Source organism: Argentina silus (assembly GCF_951799395.1).
Source record: "Argentina silus genome assembly, chromosome: X".
In the NCBI taxonomy this organism is placed as follows: domain Eukaryota; kingdom Metazoa; phylum Chordata; class Actinopteri; order Argentiniformes; family Argentinidae; genus Argentina; species Argentina silus.
This window is the reverse complement of record NC_139653.1, coordinates 43,944,140-43,964,220: the sequence shown is the minus strand read 5'-3', so window position 1 is coordinate 43,964,220 and position 20,081 is coordinate 43,944,140. Positions and strand designations below refer to the sequence as shown.

The following is a 20,081-nucleotide window of genomic DNA, read 5'->3' as shown; positions in this document are numbered from 1 at the left end:
GTGGAATAACGTTATAGCTTGCTAGATACACCTGTATATGGACAGCACTGACTGTGTGCATTGGTGTTACGCCAGCGTTAGCACTTGCTCTTCACATCCGACCTTGAGCCGATGTTGTCATCTCAATTATGCGTGCCGTGCTAGCTAAGTTATACATTTGTTAAAAAACTTACATATTGACAGCTAAAGTGTTACTGGCAGACAAGAGTTGTCGGACGAAGTGGGTTGACATATATTTTTCTACGAACACGTGACCCCTATAATAACACAGGGACAACAGAAAATGGTCAGCTAGAGAAATATAAGATAAAATGTGATCAAAATAAATGTGTGCAAATATTACAATACAGATATAATGGATATCATTGTCTCTTGAAATGAGTTTGTGGATTGCAAGATGTCAGTCAGGTGTTTTAAATGTTGACAACAAGGCATGACTAGCTTGTCTGAAGCTATGTACAGTGTTTCCATGGGCAGTTGGGAACATGTCCGATGTTACCGATGAGACCACATCCCTCGAACTTTCATAAATGATCTGTGTGTGATTCAATTGATATAAAAATATAAGGGTGGAGCACATCGGAGAAAAAGGGAGACCGAGTTTAGTAAAACTGCTATTTGCATCGTACGTCGTAGCTTGCCGTCTATGCTTTCTCCGATATTTGTTTTATTTTATTTGTGATCGATTTAGATTGATGAAGCTTGGTTCGAATTACCGCATGTGCATGGAGGGGCAGTCTCTAGTTGGTTAGAAACAGACGCCACCCCTCCACTGCAGAATGGATCTTTCTGCCCGCAACGCTTTCCGGTGAAAAGACAAGTCACTCTCCCCTCGTTCGCCTTGTTGATCGTACCCCTTTCGTGTTTGCAGCCAGGACCCGTTGCTATGCAGTCTTCAGTCTAATGTACCATTTGATCCTGGCCAGACTAGAGCTTGGCTACGCCTATAAGGATTCCGCAGCAGCTGATGCAACCGAAACGATGGGATGGGTTTGTTTTTACAAGTGGAGCCTCAGTGAATATATTGGTAGCTATATTTTGTACTTCATTGCAAAAGATGTGGTCGTTTGTTTATCTAAACCGATGGTTCCTAGTATGTTGAATAGACACATAAAGAAAGCACTTTGAAAGAACTTGAAGTTATCTGTAATTATAATCCGGAGAATATAAGCATGTGTTCTCAAACCCCTCTCTGTTGTGGTGCCAATTGGCTTTCATGGTTATTCTCATATGACCTCAATATATGCTTTGGTCTCTACTTCCCAACCGAAGTGTGATTATTAGCTTAATTCTTGCAACTTTTGGTTAATGCTTCCTCTGTGTGTTACTGTTACTCATACAGCTTCTGCCGTAAGACTTCACCATTGAATGTCTTTCTATTAACTGCATTTAGTAGCCTATGTGATGAATATTTAGGGGGGGGGGAGGATGAAGGGGAGGGGCGGGGTGTAGCTCCTGTAATCCAAAGCACTGGTTGCAAAACAAAGTGTGTGCTTTAGCTCCGATGATGGTCTTGGATAGCAGATGCCCATGTTGCCCAGCTAGCACTCAGCTGCAGGCATCTTCAGAGCCCCGAGTTCACAGTAGGACAGTGGGTGACCTTCAGGATGGGTGACTAGCTGGCAGGTCCACACTAATAATGACCTGTCGCCAGCCGCATCTACGATTCCTGGCATCTGTTTTGGGGACGGGTCCACCTTCAGATGACAGCTTAGTGGCACTGCTCATTAAAATGGGCTTTAGAAATGATTGTGCATACTAGACTAGACTACTTCCTTGTTCCATGCCAACTTTGTTGTATGTCGGCAGCTTATTGTGTTAATGATTCATAGGCTATTAGGATATGATTAACAGCTTTCTTTGTGATTTGTGCTGTGCAGAGAGAAACTGAAAACAAGGGCTTTTTTTATTGCTTCAGTTTGCAGTAATAGTGGTCATTCAGTTCCATCCAGTACCCATAAGGCTGGCTGAACTAAATAAGAGCAGAAGAAGTTGCATTATGTTGCCCCTCTAGGCTATTCCTTTTGTAGTCACTCCAGTGACGGCGTTGTGACAGCACAGTGTTGTTGCATTCAGGTTTTTGCTTTGTAATTGCATTGTGATGGAGGAGATGAGTGGTTTGTCTTATTGCACAAGTTAAATGCGGACTCTGTGTTATTCTACTCACAGTGGGATAACACACACTCCTCAACTCCAGGATATAGCCTAGGTCTATGTTTAAATGTTTTGCTTTGGTCAGTGGTTTGGCAGGCCATTGTTTGCTGGTGTCGGCTCCTCAACTCCTCCACCACTGTCTTCGAGGGCTGCACGATATGGACAATATCACATTGCCATCGTTTTGCTGTATAGTGAGATAGCGATATGACTTGCGATATCATACACCAACCATTTGGTTGAACACTTTCCACTTTACGTGGTTGAAAAAGCAAGTGGCAAAACAAAGAACAGTAACTAGAGTACAATAACCGAATGTTATTGTACAATAACCAAATGTTATAACCAAATGTTGCACTCACTGCAGTGTAAGTCGCTTTGGACAAAAGCGTCAGCTAAATGGGATATGTTATTATTATATTATCTTGCATTTTTGTTTTCATTGAGTGAGTATCAAAAAAGACCAACACAATACCTCATGCGATGATGAATATCGCATATATTCGTGTTGCAATATCAACAGTTATACAGTATTTTATGACACCCTGCTGTCTGCTGTTCTGTCCCGCGGCCTCGCTCTCCTGCTGCAGAGCACTCCCTCAGCGCTTACGTACACTATGTACTCTGATCCCCTAATCATGGCCCTGCTATCAGGGGACTCTGACAGGGGCGATGACGGCCTCAACTCGCACATGCTTTATTGGCCCCGCTTCCCGTCTGCGGCGCACATTCAGACACACACACACACACACACACACACACCACAGAGAGAGATGTTCTCCTGTGCCCTCTCTGTCTCAAAAATTGGCCTGCCTGCTTGAATATGTATGGAGGCGATGGAAGAGCCAAAACACAGATCAGACTTTCACCCACCACTCTCTCCAAGATGGACGAATTTGGTTGTCCATCTGGTGGAATTTGCTTGGTTTTGATTTCTCTGAGTAGAGACGGTTTAGGACTAGGCTATTTGAAAAGAATAGCACATTTAATTTAGCCCTGATACATGCAGGCTACTCCTGGGTGAATAGGCCTCGTGTTGGTTTTGGCGCTGTTAGGTTTGGCTAAAAGTGGCCTAATGTACGCTGCACACAGGTAGCTTGATGAGGCACATTGCAGGCGGTGGCCAGCTGAGCCAGATATTCAAGCCTCTTTCATTATCAATTAGTGATAATCTTCAAATTATTTCTGCAAGAGTGCCCCGCCCAACAGGGTCTCGTGTGCAAAAGCCGGTAATTATTTAAAGAATAACCAGCTATGAAATATAGCTAAAATATAATATAGCTGAAGTTCTATATAGAGTTCTATATGTTCTATATATAATTCTCTATAGAGTGTTGTGTCACAAACATGTGTTTTCTCTTCCAAGGAAATCAATGCTGGACTCAAAACCAGCCAGCACGCAAACCGGGCCAGGTTGCCTTAAAATAACACTCCCCCATCTCACTGCCCTTGTTTCAAATAATCCATAAGCATGTTTAAACCTAGAACCACCCTGCTGGTCGTTGTAAATAGAGACTAATGTTTTCTAGTGTGTAGCCAACAGCATGCATGAGTCCATGTCTCCACACAAGGTCGGCATCCAGACCTCAGTGCCCTGATATGTATGTAGGCTAGATTCCTACACCGTAAGTAGAAGTATTCAGACACCTTCACTTTTTCCACATTTTGTTGTGTTATAGACTCAATTTAAAATGGATTAAATTAAAAGAATTTGCTGTGAATCTACACACAATACCCCAGAATATCAAAGCGAAAACACATTTTTTTTTAAATTTCAGTCAATTTATTAAAATTGAAATTCAAAAATACCTAATGTACATAAGTATTCAGACCCTTTGCTATGACACTTAATTCCAAAATTACATGAACTATTAGCCTTGCATTAAGATGGACTCAATTCAACTTATTGAGTGATTTGTTAATGACATTTTTGCATTTTAGCTCATTTTAAGTGTCATAGCCAAGGGTCTGAATACTTATGTACATGAGGTATTTCTGAATTTCAATTTGAATAAATTGACTGAAATTTCGAAAAACGTGTTTTCGCTTTGTCATTCTGGGGTATTGTGTGTGGATCGATGGCAAATTCTTTTAATTGAATCTATTTTAAATTGAGTCTATAACACAACAAAATGAAGGGGTGAAGGGGTCTAAACGCTTCCCGAAGGCTAGAATATGTATCAGTTCACACACACATAGCGTTGTTTTGATGTCACTCACAGTTGTTTTATGTTGTGTCCCTGAAGCTTTCCGGGTCATGTTTCATGTTAACCGTTCGCGCCAGTGGGGAATTATTAATCTAATTTCCCTTGTAGTCAGGCGAACAACAGTCGAAGACAGCGCTGGAAAATAAATGCACTCTATATTCAAAGCTGCTTGAATTGATACCGGAGGTCGATAACATGAGTCAACTGAAGTTGCCGGCAGCAAACAGACATTGTGATTGGGAATTGGCGGGCGGGAATGGTGGGACATTGAGTTGCCAGGGGCAATGATTCTAAATCCTTTTGCCATGTATTTTTTGTGACACAGTTGGTTTGAGCCGATAAGTACTAACCTAACCAACTACAGTCTGGTGTGTAGCCTATGTTTTTTATTCTGCCCTTTGTTTCCATAACATTCCACTAGACCAGTTACCGTTCTTTTGTTCTTGGGGCTCTGCCGGATTCAGAGATGCATTGACTGAAATGCAATACCCCATACTGTTGCCGGGATTAAGATGTTGTTCTTTAAATACAAAGGTCTCTCTTAGCTCTCTCTTTTCAGTTTGGCTAGGTTCTGGTCGCCTGTTGATTTGAGGCTACTTCTGTATTTTTACAGGGATGTGTTTTGATGGGTCACTTTGATATGCAAATATGAATCGAGCAGTGACTCTCTTTTAGTTGCTGGTTTATAAGCGTATAGTGTATTCAGATTGGTGTAAATTGCGTTGTTGTGAAATCAAGTTCATGATTATGGTTTGAGTCAGTGTCTTACAGGCAGCAAGAACTTGCTTTGCAGAAGTTCCACATTTGTATAACATCTGCTGACACATGAGATTCTCCAGATGTTTTCAAACATGGTTTTCCTGTTTTAGTTGCATGGTTTCGTGTTCTGACCCAAATCCCATATGGATTGGTTGTTCAAAAACTATGGTTCTTGAAAATATTTAGTCTTCCAACTTCTTGGTTATGACACACACACACACACACACACACACACACACACACACACACACACACACACACTTCTCTCTTTGGGCATCTCTCATTATAATTTTTGGCATGGCCCACTGCTGTTTCACTGTGCAACTGTTTCATAAAAACAGCAAGTTTTTTTTAAAATGTTTTTATTCAACTGAAAATGGTGCCTTCATAACTCACAGCACGGCCTGTTTTGATGGCTGCCAACCCTTAGGGCACTCTATGCCAACTCTGGATCACTGGTTTCTTTATTGCGCAGTGCCTGCTGGTACATAAAGACATGAGATTCAAAGGGAAAAAAACACAGCCTGTTATTACCCCTCAACAATCTTTAGATTTATGGATTCGTCAAGCAAGTGAAGCTTCCGCACAATCACCTCTTAAATCAGGGTGTGATCGCATTTTCTGCTGAGCCAATTACCTTGATAGTGTCATTACACAAAGAATCTGCTCACTGTTGACGTACAGGAGGCCTAGGCCTTGGAAATGAGATTTTCTCGGTGATTAATGTCTCAACACTTCAGTGGATACACACAGGGAAAACCGGCTTCCAGCCACAGAGCAAATTCATATCCAGCATGGGAAGTGAATGAAGACTCATCACGTTATAATCATTTAGCAGACAGACACTCTCATCTAGACCGTTTTACTACTCTGAGGCTGTGTGCTACCTACACCTTGCGCACCGTGAATGGAGCTATCCATCCATCCATCTGCACTGTTCCAAAACAGGGTTAAGCCTTTGGGTTAAGCCCATCTCTTGCTCTGCAAATACATGGTAATGGAGCTGAACGCTGGTAACAACACACATCACTCAGCTCCATAACATGTTATACTACCCATGCAGTTAGCTGATTACAATGTAATAGCATGCTAGTAGAGTAGTTATTCAAGTTTCAAGTTTATTTCAAGTCTCATACACGAGTGCAGGGAATAAAAGTCTTTGGCTCGGTTCCATGACAATGCAGCATACAAAATACAAATAATACAATAATACAATACGCAGTAGTGTAATGAAATAAGGACAAGACATTACACACTGGGGCAGCTTGACTCTGTGCCCCTGTTAGGTTTGGTCCAATATAACATATTATCGTGAAATTTGGAGAATATTGTGATATTGTTTTCTTACAGGAAATAGCCTGGAAAAGGGCTTAAAACTCCAGATATGTGCAGAACTACAAGTGCAATGTCCCATTATTTGCAAGACAAAGGACATCTTGCGGTGATAACACCTCTTTGTTCCACCAGACTATTTACAACACCTGTTATTCACTCGACAAGCTAGCATGTCTCAAACATACTTCAGCAATGAACGATATTGTTGGATATATTGTGATGATTTAATAAAAACACTAATTTAGTAATATTGTGAATAAGAAAATGTGGTTATCGCCCAACCCTAGCCCCTGTGGTGTGTAACAGGACACCGTCTCAATAGGCTTTCTCTCCTCGTCCCCTCTCCTCTCCCTCATCAGCACTGATGTGAGGGAACTGGACAGGTGGGAGCAAAGTGGGTCTCGTCCAACCATATGTGTTCCTCACCTGTCCTGTCTAATCAGACCAGTGCAGAGGAGAGGAGATGAGAAGGTGAGCGATGAGGAGGAGAAGAGATGAGAGCAGGTGAGGGGGGATGAGGAGAGGAGAGGAAGCCAGTGTAGACTACCATGTGGGATAGACTACAGCTCCCGGGCCACTGGGCAGCAGGCATGAAGGTGACATCACTGTTCAAAGGTCAGGTGGTGCCTAGGTTCTTCCTCACCTGTCCCGTCTAATCAGACCTGTGCAGATGAGGAGCAATGAGGTGAGGAGACAAGAGGAGGAAGCCAATGTAGAATACGATATGGGTTAGAAGACAGCCCGGAGCCAGGGCAGCAGGCAGAGCTGGCATAGAGGTGACATCACTGTTCAAAGGTCAGGTGGTGCCTGGTGTGTTCATAGCAGTCCAGAGCCTCATCGTTCTCTGTTTATCTGCTGCTGATAACCAGTGCTGCTCCATCAAAGTGTCAAGTCCACTGATTATAAGAAAGACAGAACCACAGTTTCGGTTTATTATCCATATTCGTTGATGTTTGTGTGACTCTTTTTTTTTTCCATATCTTAAAATTTTTTTATTGACTTAAATTATTTTAGTAAAAAAATAAAATCCACCAAAAATTCCAGTTTTGGTCTGTGAGAGGTCACCTTGGTCTGTGAGAGGTCACCTTAGTTTGTGAGAGGTCACCTTGGTCTGTGTGAAGTTACCTTGGTCTGTGAAGTCACATTGGTTTGTGATAGTTTACATCTGTCTGTGAGAGGACCTCCTAACTGTTTAATGATCTAGCTGTGAAATGATCTCCTAGCTTAACCTCTGCACGAAATTAGGTTTTAGCAGTGAGAGTGAGAGCTGGATTGTCCCTTTAGCATATTCTGTATGTTTTCAAGACTGACAAGAGGAATGCAGTGAATGTTCCTCTGGTGGATCTAACACAATGTTTACACAATGTTTTCAGTCTCAACAGACGTGCCTTTGGGTGTCGCAGGCTGTCCTGGGATGTTATATTGAGGCAGGGTGCTTTTGACCGATGGCTTTGTACTCTTAATTGTCCTCATCTGTGGGAAATAGAATGTAGCCTTCTCTCTCTCTCGCTCTGTTTTTCTTGCTCATCTCGTTTTCTCGCTCTCTCTCTCTCTCTCTCGCTCTCGCTCTCGCTCTCGCTCTCTCTCCCTCTCTCTCTCTCTCTCTCTCTCTCTCTCTGGGTTGTTGTTTTGTGGTTGACAGACCCCCCCCCCTGCCTATTTTGACCTGGCTGGCTTTTACAGGTCCAGTATGTAACTTTCAAGCTTTCCAAAGAGGTTCCTAATGGTTTTTAATAGGTAGTGATCATCAGGAAATATGATCCCTTAAAAGAAATATTTATTTAACGAAGGCTGTTTTGGTCCAGAAAATGAGCATTCTTTAATGGAGTGTCTCGGGGCGACACTCTATTTATCATTAGGGAGGATGTTGTTGTTTCGAACTTCGAACTGAATTTCACCAGAGGTGGCAGATTTCCAACAAACTTATGCTCTGCTCCTTTAAAGAAGCTGGCCTCTCCGGAGGAGGTGGTGACTGGGTTGATCTGTAGCTTTGTTTACTGGTCTGGCTGAGGTTTAGTTTTCCAGCTCCCAGTAGACTAAGAGGCTTACCTTCATCTCTCACAACAAGAGCCGTCTCCTGTATGCTGCCCCTTAAGAATGTAGGCCAGGGCATGTGTGTTCTGATTCCATTCCTCATTCCATTCCTTGCATTACAATGAACTGGGCCTTCCCTGATGTACAGTAGGCTATTCCTGTGAGATGCTTAGTCTAGACTCAGACTACAGTCCATTCAAATGGAATAATAATACAAATAATCCAGCCAATATATGACTGTTTTTGGTAGATTTTTCACAAGAATGTTGGGTTGGCTGTTAATTAAATGGCCCACGGAACAGGAATTGATCTCTGGTGAGATAAATCTATTGTATTTTCTCATCTATTGATCGTTTCAATGCATCGATCTATGAGGCTTATTAGTGTACACAATCTCTTCACCCCTGGAGTCAATAACACATGCAGAAGTGAGAGGAATTTGGCTGAGGAGCAGGGTTGTTGTTGTTGTTCTCCTGCTGCTGCTGTCTTCCGTTCTGTTGGTCAGAGGGGAAGCAAAGTATGCTGCTGCTGGAATCTGGGTCATCGTTCTCCTCCACCTACATGTGTTTGGAAGTCCCTACAGGAGGGAAGCATGGCCCCAGAGAACGGGTAGCATGACAGCCCTTACAGGGGTTGAGGTAGGGGGTTAGGGAGAGACAGCATGAGAGAGTGGGTGCGGGGGGGGGGGGGGGGGGGGGGGGGGGTAGGGAGAGACAGCATGAGAGAGAAGGGTGGGGGGAAGGGGGGTTACTGTGAGAGGTTAACAGATGAAACACTTGATTTAAGGGGCATGTTTTTCACTCCCTGCTGGATGTGACGTTCCTGCCTCTGAGATGGAGGTTGGCTCCACTGTGCCCCTGCTCCCATCTCTGTCAGTCTCCATTTCTCAATAGAAGACCTGCCATGATCCCTCTATCTGTTTGTGTTTTGATCTCTTTCTCATGAGCTGGCTTAGACACCAATGCCCTTTTACACTGTCAAATGAATTCTCATCGCTCGCTCCCGCTCTCTCTCTCTCTCTCTCTCTCTCTCTCCCCCTCTCTTCTCTCTCTCTGTCACCCCTCCACCTCCCTCTGCCTTCTCTCTTATTTTCTACATCATGTCATGCATGCCTAATACTGACCTTCTCTCTCTTCTGTCTCTCTCTCTCTCTCTCTCTCTCTCCATACAGATGCAGTGTAGACCTGGCTGGTGACTGTCTGTAGGCTGTCCACGCGTCTCGTACCTGAAGTCTGTTTAACTTTTGGGGGGCCGAGTCCTGCGTGAGCGTGGGAGCATCCCCCTGTTAGCCGGAGTCTGTGCATCAGAGTTTCCCTTGCCATCCGAGTGTGTTTTGTCCGTGCCTGTGCCCCTCGGATTGGCATCGCTACTCTCCTGATCGGGGAGACCGCCACTGCCGCTGCAACTGCTGCACGCCACTGCCCTCTACCTGACCCCGCCCCGACCGCTTCCACACCACCCTGCCGCCATGGTGCTGTCACAACGGCAACGAGACGAACTGTAAGTGACCCTTAACCTTTTGTTTCTTGAGTCAAGTCCCATGTTCCAGAGCTCAAGTCAAGTCACAAGTCACACATTTTGGGTTGCGAGTCCTCAAGTCAGTGGTCAAAGTCAAAAGCGTTGTATACTAATTTCAATGTAATTTTTTTTTAGTCAGTTTATATTTTAGTTTTCCTTACATTAAGCCTACTAGTACATTGGCCAACATAACTTCACATACATTTCTAGTCAATTGATTAATATTACTAATAGAAAAGGGTTAGGGTTAGGGTTAACCCTAACCATCCAAGTGATGGTTTTCAGCTAGTGTTGACGGTATAGCTACTGTACAGTTTGACTGACATCTGAAATCTCCAATTAGAATTGAGTGTTGTTGTTTTCTCCCCGCCCATTAGATGAGCGTTGAGAGCAATGGTGCACGTCTATGGTTTAAAGGTCTTTGGTTGGCTGAGAAGAAACATTTGTTGAAACTGTTGTTCAGAGCGCAGATGTCCGAGCGGCAAGCGTTGACAGTGCTCTATTCTCTCCTTGCCATTCCACGACTGCCGACCGGGCAGAATAGAAGTCCAAATTAAGTCACGAGTCAATGATGTCAATTCGAAGTAGAGTGTCAAATCTTTGTTCTATTTGTCTCAAGTCCCAAAATGTGTGATTCAGGTCCACACCTCTGCCTAAATCAAATCTTAACCCTAACCTTAACCGCTTTAAATCTCAACTTCAACTGGGTGAGAGTCAGGCAAAGTCAGTCAGGCCAAGCATCCCACTTAGCATTTACGGTTGTGATAGTGCTAGGACCAGGTACTTTCAAGTACTGGGCCAGGAACATGTGCACCGTAATAATACATCATATAGCTGATGCTTTTATCCAAAGCAACTTCCATTGCAGTTCACACACATTTCAGTATAAATGGTCCCAGCGTGAATCAAACCCACAACCTTAACATTGTTAGCGCCATGATCTACCAACTGAATCTGATCTACCAACTGAATCTGATCTACCAACTGAATCTGATCTACCACTGACAGAACCACAGGCTTTGGAACGTCTTTATTGCCCAGCCCAGCCAAGCACCATGGGCTCAATACATGCAGCTGTGTACATGTACATACATGCACTTACTCTAGGTGAACACCCACATTGTGTTTGCTAGCCCCCCTGCAACCTTCCCATGCCTCGTTAACCATTCGATCCGGAGACGCACAAAGCAACACTGCTTTGTTCTCCCTAGACACGAGTGCAGTGAAGGAAAAAGCTCACTCCCGAGATGTGTATTGATTTCTGAAACCAGCCAAATAGAGGGTGGCGGGGGAGAGGAAAGGGGAACATCTTGGCATTTTTGTTCCTCAAGGTCCCTCCGAAGAATCAATGAGCGTGTTCGGATGCCAGAGGCCCAGACACGGACCCCTGTGGTCCCCATTCCCAAATGTATCGACCCCCATGCTTCTTCCTGTCCCCCCAAAACATTTATTGATCACCAATGATCACCAATGTCCTCTAATGGTCACCTAAAGATGATTGCACGAGACACAAGCCTCGTAAAGCCACCAGTCTCTCTCTAGCTCTGGCTTAGATGGTTCCAGAAGGACACGCCCTTTCTTCTGCTCCCACTTTCCTCTTCTTGGCCAACTCACACACACACACACACACACACACACACACACACACACACACAGTATGCACAATATGGCGAAATGTTGTAGTACCGCATTCATGTGAACGTTTTTAGTATATTTATTAGCATGCTTGTATTGTACCGTACAACATCGAGGTGTTGCACACCACCCTGTGTTTTACTCAGCAGTGAATAGACAAAGGGTAGGATAGCCTAATACACCTAGGGCGATGTGTGAGCCGTCCACAAATCCTCAGGCCAGAGGTGTTGATGTATTGGGCACACAGACACACAGTTGTGCATATGTGGGTGTGTGTGTGGGTGTGTGCCCGCTGTGCAGTGGTGCGTTAAGTCAGGGAAGATGTTGGAAGCCAGAGAGATAACAGGGTAGCTGTGAAACTGTAACTTAACCCTGCAGAGTCTGTGAACTCGGTAATTAACCCCTGAGGTGGGGGGATAAGAGGGTTATGCACCCCTGTGTCAGATACATAGGGGGGAGGAGTGTGTGTGTGTGTGTGGGGTGGGGGGGGCTGTTTGTATGTGAGAGAGGATCTAACTGAGCTCTAGCTCTATAGATCTGTAATCCCCGGCCTCCACCCCTAAAGCTGTCAAAGGCTGTGTGTTTAATTAACGGACCATAATGATTTTTCCCCCCTCTTTTTTGTGAGGCTAACACATTGATGATTTCATCTTTCATTTGCATTGATGACGTGGTGTACTGTCCGAAACCCATTACCTTGTGTCTATTATTATTGACCACGGATTCTTATTGGTTTTCGAATGAGAGGTCTGTTTTCAGGTTCCAACACGGTGTTATTGGGGTTCTCTCCACTGCTCATTCCCTACCCAGCCGGTGAGGAATGCAGCGATCTTCACATGACGAGCCACTTGTCATGCACAACAATGTGTTCCTCTGTGTTTCTAGATTAGCTTCGCAGACGGGGCCCGTTGGTATCGAGTGATGCTATTGGCATGCTAAACCTCCATGCTGTTCTCCCTATTCAGAATGGGCTCTTTTTTTCTCCCCCCTCACTCCACTGTGTTATGTAAGCCCCGGCATCCCCCCCCTTCCAGCCTTGTGCTCACAGGAAACCAGTGTGGGACCGTCGGACCATGTGATCCGCACTCAGCCGGCATCTGTCACATTCCATCCATTGGGGTGTCCGTTCCGTTGGCCCAGCGAGGGCTCTGAGTCAGAGAGGCTCTTGACAGTAAAATGCCACTCAGATCAGAGTTACCAACTGCCGCCCGCGGTCTGTTTGTGAGAGGCCTGGCGGGAAACCCCGGCGGCCATCTTGATTAATTACAGCTAAAACAATGGACCACCGGTGTGGGAAATGGGGGGCAGTGACCAGCTGACCCCTCCCCCCCCCTTCCCGCAGTCTGTCCCCCCCCTCTCCCTGACCCCCTCTTCGCATGATTTGTTTGCGATCCAGCCACACACACAAATGGATCTTGTTCCCATTCTATTCAAGCTTCCTCTCCCCTCCGCCCCTTCCCAATGTTTTTGTGTTCTAACTGTCAGATACCGGGAAGTAGCTCTTTAGGGCATGTATGTTAAAGCATCTTTAAATTGCCTGTACTTTTGAAAGCTGGTCTTGTAGTGCATGGGAAGGGTTTGTTTGTCTGAGTGATGTAAGACATGCCATAGAGTAGCAGTTCCCAAACTTAGGGTCGGGGGGGATCCCCTGATTTCAAATTGGGGTCCCCTGAGAAAAATCAAACTAACCTCCATGATTTGATAAATAAGACACAAACATTTAGTTTCATATGACGACAAACATTGTCTGTGTATTGCACCTGTAGCCTATATTGTAGTGTTTTGGGGTTCAAATCCAACCAATTGGAGCATTTATTAGGCCATTAGAATACACTTGGACGTCATTATTATGTGTTTTCACATAGCCCGCAATCAAGTTGTTGGGGTCAAAGGAAATTATTGGTATTCAATTTGGGGTCGCGAGACAACAAGGTTTGGGAACCCCTGCCATAGAGGCTAGTGCAGAGGGAAAGAATGGGGGGAGCATTTTTTTGTGTGTGATCATTTTAGTTTTATCCGTGCCCTACCGTAGACGGTGCAAATAGACACGTGTGTGTCCTTTTAAAATAACAGGCTAAAAGGAAAGGTCTCAAGGAAACCAGGAGGGGTTCGAGGTTGGGGGAGTTGATCTTGTGTCTGACTATATACTTGGTGACTATACACATATTTAACAAAAGTGACTGCAGAAATATTGCTTTTTAATAAATAGCCAGGTAGCTGCCGCTTGACAAATAGAAAAATTACAAACACAAAATAAACGCTAAGTCTACCAAAGTCAGTGCAAATAGACACATGTTGTGCGTGTCCTTTTAAAATAACAGGCTAAAAGAGCAAAATAAACACGTGCTATTTAATAGCAACATAGGTGACCTATAATAACTGTGTTCAGTCTATTATTAGGCCTCTTCCTTTAAGTTCCGTGCCATGAACACACGCATATTTACGTTGTTCGGCATGAGGCAAGACCGGACAGGGGTAACAGTGCTCCCCGCTGTACTAAAAACTCTCTCTGAGGCTGTGCTCGTTGTGCAAATACTTGTATTTTCTTGCTTGTTTCACCATCAAAGGAAAGTGACCCTGGTTGTCACGCCACCATGCCAGGGGATCATCAGTGGAGTCCAGCGTCTCTTGTAGGTTGGAGTCCAGCGGCTCTTCTTGTCTGTCTAAGATGACCGTAGTTTTTGCTTTATTCAGGCCTACCTCTTCCCCTCCCCCGCATCTAGCGTGCTAGCTAGCTGGAGCTTCAAAGGGCATTTCTTGAGGGAGAGAGCATGCACAACTGTCTCTCCCTCAAAGTACGAAACAGTTTGATAGATCGACAGATTATTGTAGCAAAAACAATTGTTAATAATTATAATTTCACACTCATGCTATTAGGTAAAGTATATCGACATGGAAATACAAATCTAACATTTCAAAATCAATGTATTTCAACGGTTGTGACGGTCTTTTTTTTCTTTTTCACGATCGTCCTCGTGTAACCGTCGGTAACCACGTAACCGCCACAGCCCTACGTAGACGTAAACTGTATTTCAAACCCGATCGCTGAGCCCTATAAAGCGGGACACCTTATTGTGAAAAGAATGTTGTTTTTGCTCTCAGTCAGCAGTCAGATGGTGTGATTGCGAAACGTCTTCGCAACGAGTCTATTTTTTATTTGCATAACCAATGAAAAGCACATTTTGTGTTATTCCAGGGTCAGAGGATTCATACCCTGGGGGTCTCTAGTAAATATAGATGTGGTTCGCCCCCCCTCCAACCCCCCATCCCTCCCAAAGACCTGTAGGCAGGCAACCATGTGCAGATGTGCTGTGTTAAAGCCTTCTTCGGCTTCACAAAGGAATTCATTTTTTCAGGACCTTAGTAAAAGATGTTTCATGTGACTCTAGCCTTCTCCAAAGCCCTCTGGCTGTGAATGTTGTGACGCAACAGCATGGATGCTGAAGATTACAGGGAAAAGTACATTTAACTGACTGCGGTTAATGGTACAGGCTAGCACTGAGGACAGAATGGCATTAACTAACTAACACACACACACACACACACATAGACTGTGGCAGAAGGAGGTCAATTGGAATTGATTTCATTTTCACTCTTGATTGTTATGCAACTCTTTGAACGATTGATATTAATTCACAGTTGCCGACCAGGGGAGGCTGGTGGAGGCGGAACACGTGCCTGATACCATTCCTCATTCCATTCCATGCATTAAAATGAGCCTGTCCTCTGATATCTACCTCCACCAGCCTCCCCTGCTCTAGACCTCGTCAACGCTCCCTTTAAACTCAAGATGATCTTGTCTCCAACGTAGACTCTGCCGCTGACGCGGGGGAACAATTTTAGTTTTTTTAGGACATCAAACAGTCACATGGCAATGGTAGATACAACAACAACAACAACAACGCATGTCATTCTGTTCAATGAGTTCCTGAGCGGACAGTCTGCCTTTGGCTGGGGTGTGGCAGGTGGCTCCTCCAAGGAAAGAGACACACACACTCTCTCTTTCTCTCTCACTCACACACACTCTCTCACTCACTCACTCACTCACTCACTCACTCACTCACTCACTCACTCACTCACTCATGTGTCCCCCAATGTCCACAGACACACGCACCACCTCCCCATGGCGTGTTCCTGAGCCCCGCTCCTTGTGCTGTGTATCGAGCGTTGCCTGGTGGGCCCACAGGAGGTCCATCAGCAATATGGATCTAATCTCCTGCCTGTCACACACACACACAGACACAGACACACACACACACACAGACAGACACACACAGACAGACAGACACACACACACACACACAGACAGACAGACAGACAGACAGACAGACACACACACACACACACACACACACACACACTGCTCTTATCACAACCCCTTTGTTCTGGCCCTATCATCTCTGATAAAGCTCCAGTGGTCCCATCTGATCGGGCTCATGATGGCCCTGGAGATAGCCTGGCAGCCTCTCTGGAAGGAGGACATTTGATGCCAGAAGTTGGATCTGAATGTAAGCACTATTCTAAGGGGTTGTGCCAATATTGTCTGGAATAAGTGGCCAATTCTTTTAATAGATATCTGTATTCAGTGCTTCTGCCCGCCCATCCCTGTAATTGTCACTGTTGCCACAAATTGTTTTATTGTGTGAAAATGAGAACTTTTTCACAAGCTCGGCTGAACAGTGTTGAATGAGCTTTAGGCTGCCATGGAAACGTAAGCTAGAAATGTGCAGAGATGGAAACCCGTCTCAGTTGTGTTGTTGAGGTTGCCACGGAGGATGCCTCTAATGGTGGTTTTAGATTGTCATTGTCAGGTTTATATTGCAAATGGGCTTTGCATGCATTACATGAGCCTGCATTGGAGCACGTTAATTTAACAAAATCACTTTTGTCACTCGTATCCTGTGTGTGTGTGTGTGTGTGTGTGTGTGTGTGTGTGTGTGTGTGTGTGTGTAAGCTAAAGCCCCTCCTGAATCCTGCTAGCTTATATCTCTCTTATATCTCCTCTCCCAGTGTGTCTCTTTCTCTCTCCCTTCCTTTCTTTCTCTCTCTCTCTCTCTCCTCCCTCCTCCCTCTCTCCTCTCCTCCTCCCTTTCCACCCTCCACAGGCTGTGGTCTTACTCCGCCTTAACAATGTGAAGCCTCGTGGGTTTAAGTCTGACTCTGTGCCCTTGACTCTGAAGGGGAGTGGCCTCCTCCGGGCCCACCAAATCCCATTACAACTGCTTTCAAAGGGAGGGAGGGAGTGAGAGGGGGAGTGAGAAAGAGATGTTGTCAGAAGAATTTCACTGTGTCCCTGCATATTTTGGATTGTGTGTGTGTGTGTGTGTGTGTGTGTGTGTGTGTGTGTGTGTGTGTCCGTGGGCATACATACATACATGTGTTGACAGCTGTCTCAACAGTTCCATGCTGCTCACCACACACACACACACACACACACACACACACACACACACACACACCACTCCATGCAGCAAGGAAGTTTGCTGGCTGACCCTCCTTCTCCACCTATAATCTCCATGCACTGGGATCAGCACCATGTTATCAACCCTGTATGGGGGGGGGGGGGGGGGGGGGACAAGCCTGAAACGACCCTCCTATCGTCCCATTTCCCTGCCAGATCCACACAGCCCCTCTGATAGCCCTTTTAAGCACTTGCGCCCCTAAAGAATGAACCCCACTGAGGTTCTCTAATCTGATCCCAAACCAGTCCGTTTCATTTAATCTGGCGCCATTACCATCATCTAAGCATTAAGGGAGGTGGGGCATTAGCTGACTGACTTTAGATAGATAGGTGGGTCTATTTATCTCAATGAGTATAAGTTAACTACTTTAAAGTAATGGCCCCCTTTTAAGAGGTTATTAAAGGGAGAAGATCAAATGAAGGGCATAAAGCCATGATATGGATCAAATTTCCGCCCTCCTATTTTAATCACCTTTTATTCGTTTTAAATGGCGGTGGTGGATTAATTAGCCTAGTTAGTCTTAAGTGATGAAGTACTCCAGGTGAGACTCCTAATTACCAAGACCTGGAGCCAATCACCTGGCGGATAGGGTTCTCTGGCCGAGGTTCAGGGCTCCGTTTTCATGAGGATTCTAGGGTTGCCAAGGGAAACGAAACCAATCCTTTTATGTGATTCTTAAAACCCATGAAGATTAGGGCGTTTTCTCCACTTAACATGTTATCAGGTGTTAGGTACATTAGCAAGGGGAGGCCGGTGGGGGTAGAAATCGGAGGACTGGCTCATTGTAATGCGTGGAATGTAATGAGGAGTGGTATCAGACGCACGTACCAGCCTCCCCTGGTACATGGGCCTCTCGGAAAGAGTATTAATTTGCTCTGTGCAGGCCTTTGTTGAGTTTATTAGAGAGGAAGAGAATAAGAAAAAACACTTCTTCAAAAGCTCCCCCCGGACCCCCTCGTTTTCTCTTTCTTTCCCTCCCCCTCTCCTACGAGGGGGTACAGCAGCTCTTGAGCGCGAGCACTGCCCTGCCACAGCTAGCTTCCACTCGGATGAACAAGGCTTCGTGTCTTCCTAACACCAGGCCAGACAGACATTTTAACCACACTAAGCCATGCTTCAGGGCAGTCAAGCAAAGAGCAGCAAAGTCCCACTCTTTTGCCAATAGCCTATTGTACAGGGTAAATGAAACAAATCAAAGTTAGTGACGATGTAAACCCATTTTCCTTGTATTACAGCAATTCCATATTGTTTGTTTATTGAGTTTCCCCCCCGATGTCTTTTAAAAATAATTCAACGTTCATCACTGGCAGCCAGTGACTTTTTGGTCTCGTTCTACCTGTCCTGAGTGTGTTTGATACCGTTCCTCATTCCGTTCCCTGCATTACAATGAGTGTCTCCTCCGATTTCTACCTCCATCAGCCTCCACTGCAATGGAGAGTGGTTACATCACCGTCCTGCCCCCCTCCCTACTGTTTACAGAGGTTATCATTTCAGTCCTAGGGGAGAAACTCCTACCACTGAGAAAGCCCTGTGTGATATGATGCTCTATATACGGCAACAGGGCAGCTCATAAAACATTTAGACCTTTAGGAGGCCAGCAGTTCCTATATGCTCTAACACACACACACACACACACACACACACACCCCTATAGAGTGAGGACTTATACACTCACCGAGGACTTTATTAGGAACACATGTACACCATCTCATTCATGTAATTATCTAATCAGCCAATCATGTGGCAGCAGCACAATGCATAAAATCCTGCAGATACGGGCCAGCAGCTTCAGGTAATGTTCACATCAACCATCAGAATGGGGAAAAAATTTGATCTCAGTGATTTTGACCGTGGCATGATTGTTGGTGCCAGACGGGCTGGTTTGAGTATTTCTAAAACTACTGATCTCCTGGGATTTTCACGCACAACAGTCTCTAAGAGTTTACTCAGATTGGTACAATAAAGAAAAAACATCCAGTGAGCGGCAGTTTTGTGGACGGAAACGCCTTGTTGATGAGAGAGGTCAACGGAGAATGGCCAGACTGGTTCGAGCTGTCAGAAAGGCTACGGTAACTCAGACAACCACTCTGTACAATTGTGGTGAGCAGAAAAGCATCTCAGAATGCACAACGCGTCGAACCTTGAGGCGGATGGGCTACAACAGCAGAAGGCCACGTCGGGTTCCACTTCTGTCAGCCAAGAACAGAAAGCTGAGGCTGCAGTGGGCACAGGCTCACCAAAACTGGACAGTTGAAGACTGGAAAAACGTAGCCTGGTCTGATGAATCTCAATTTCTGCTGAGGCACACAGATGGTAGGGTCAGAATTAGGCGCCAACAGCATGAATCCATGGACCCAACCTGCCTTGTGTCTGCAGTCCAAGCTGGTGGAGGTGGTGTAATGGTGTGGGGAATGTTTTCTTGGCACACTTTGGGCCTGTTAATACCAATCCATCACAGCTTGAAAGTGCACCTGAAAAATCTGCAGGAATTGCGTGATGCAATCATGTTTCTAACATCTTGTGGAATCAATGCCACGAAGAATTGAGGCAGTTTTGAGAGCAAAGGGAGGCCCTACCCAGTATTAGTATAGTGTTCCTAATAAAGTGTTCGGTGAGTGTACATGCACAAGTGAATCTGAAATCCTGTAGATTAATGCATTTTGTATGAATCACCAAGCCTTTTGGTTCAGAGACTTGACATTACTTATGAAACATTTAAAGGGGCCATGTAATGGTAATTTTAATTTCAAAACATGCCTGGGTATCTAAGAATTCAGTGTTTTTTGTTGTTGTTGTAGTTATCATAAAATATTTGTAATCATATTTGCCTCTCTCCTCCATCTGTCATTGAAATGCTCTGCTGGTGTGGGCGTGGTGGTACATTTTTGATTGACAGTTCGTCTTGTGAGTCGAGGCCACAGTGTCTATTATGTGGATTTATGCAGCTTTTCTGTTTGCTGTTCGATGCTGCAACATT

General features: G+C 44.9%; 1 protein-coding gene across 1 annotated transcript in view; it reads left to right on the top strand.

The window, feature by feature from the left end:
• pafah1b1a (platelet-activating factor acetylhydrolase 1b, regulatory subunit 1a) overlaps positions 1–20,081 on the top strand; it is a 43,702-nt gene that overhangs the window by 923 nt on the left and 22,698 nt on the right. The window contains 1 exon segment of the mRNA XM_083696088.1: positions 9,661–9,989. Coding sequence (XP_083552214.1) covers positions 9,958–9,989 — 32 coding nt within the window. The 5' untranslated portion in view covers positions 9,661–9,957.